Here is a 973-nt window from a genome sequence, read left to right on the forward strand (position 1 = left end):
CAGCCACCACTCCCCAACACTGGGCAAAAGAGAGGGAGGTGTGGGAGGCTGGAGCATGTCCTCCTCCTCATCTCCCCCTCTGCTCCTCATCTCTAGACGGGGGGGAGTTGGGGATGCAGACCCTCTAGAAGGGGGAGGTGGGGGAGCGGACGGTGCTGACCGAACTGAGAGAGACGTCGTCCGAGTCTGAGGGGAGGCTGGGGGAGGGGTCGGGGCAGGGGCCAGAGGGAGGGGCCAGAGGTAGGCCAGGGAGGCAACTGGGCGGTTCCATCTTTGTTGTTGTCGTTGTTGTTGTTGTTGTCGGCAACGGCCGTGACCTCACATCCTGGTGGCGTCCTCGTCGGAAAACCTGCCTCTCCTTATCAAGAGCGGTGGCCTGGGGGGGGTGATGAGAGAAAACCAATCAGACACTTCGGTGCTAGGATGCCGCCACGCACCGCGGGTTAGCAGAGGAACAGATTCTAATCCAAACCTATTGACACTGCGTCTGTATATCTACAACTTAGATATCGCATTCCTTTTCTTACCACTTTTTCCCTACTATTGTTCACATTAATGTTGGTGTTCATTTTGAGGTTATGAAAGGAGCAGCGGTAGCAAACATCACATGCCGGTTACAGCAGACAGAGGGACAAGCAAAGCCACACCCGGGGTTGAGCAGAGCGCATTCACAGGGGTTAACGACAGGTAAACAACTCAGGCCACAGGGCTACACGGGGAGGTACTCCCCACACCCATTACCCCAACACACACCCTTCCACACAGCAGGGGGAGGGCACAGCCACAAACTGCCCAGTCAACAAGGCCAGACAGAGGAGCAGACACAACAGCACTGTGTGGGAGTGATGGGGGAGCGTGATAGGACAGGGGTCGACAAGCCGAGCCTATGTGCGAGAGAGGGGGCGGGAGATGGAGCTTGAGAAAGCACACGAGCAGCCAATCGGTACACCAGGGGCGCAGGCAGGGGGGCTGG

At 57.9% G+C, this 973-nt stretch overlaps 1 protein-coding gene across 1 annotated transcript in view; it reads right to left on the bottom strand.

Moving 5' to 3' along the window:
- Positions 1–318: 318 nt before the first annotated feature.
- dclk1a (doublecortin-like kinase 1a) overlaps positions 319–973 on the bottom strand; it is a gene marked incomplete at both ends in the record, with an annotated part of 51,383 nt that continues 50,728 nt past the window's right edge. The window contains one exon of the mRNA XM_084450381.1: positions 319–376. Within this exon, the coding sequence (XP_084306507.1) occupies positions 319–376 (58 nt within the window). The remainder of the gene's footprint in view (positions 377–973) is intronic.

The sequence above is a fragment of the Borostomias antarcticus genome (assembly GCF_949987555.1).
Source record: "Borostomias antarcticus genome assembly, chromosome: 15".
In the NCBI taxonomy this organism is placed as follows: Eukaryota; Metazoa; Chordata; class Actinopteri; order Stomiiformes; family Stomiidae; genus Borostomias; species Borostomias antarcticus.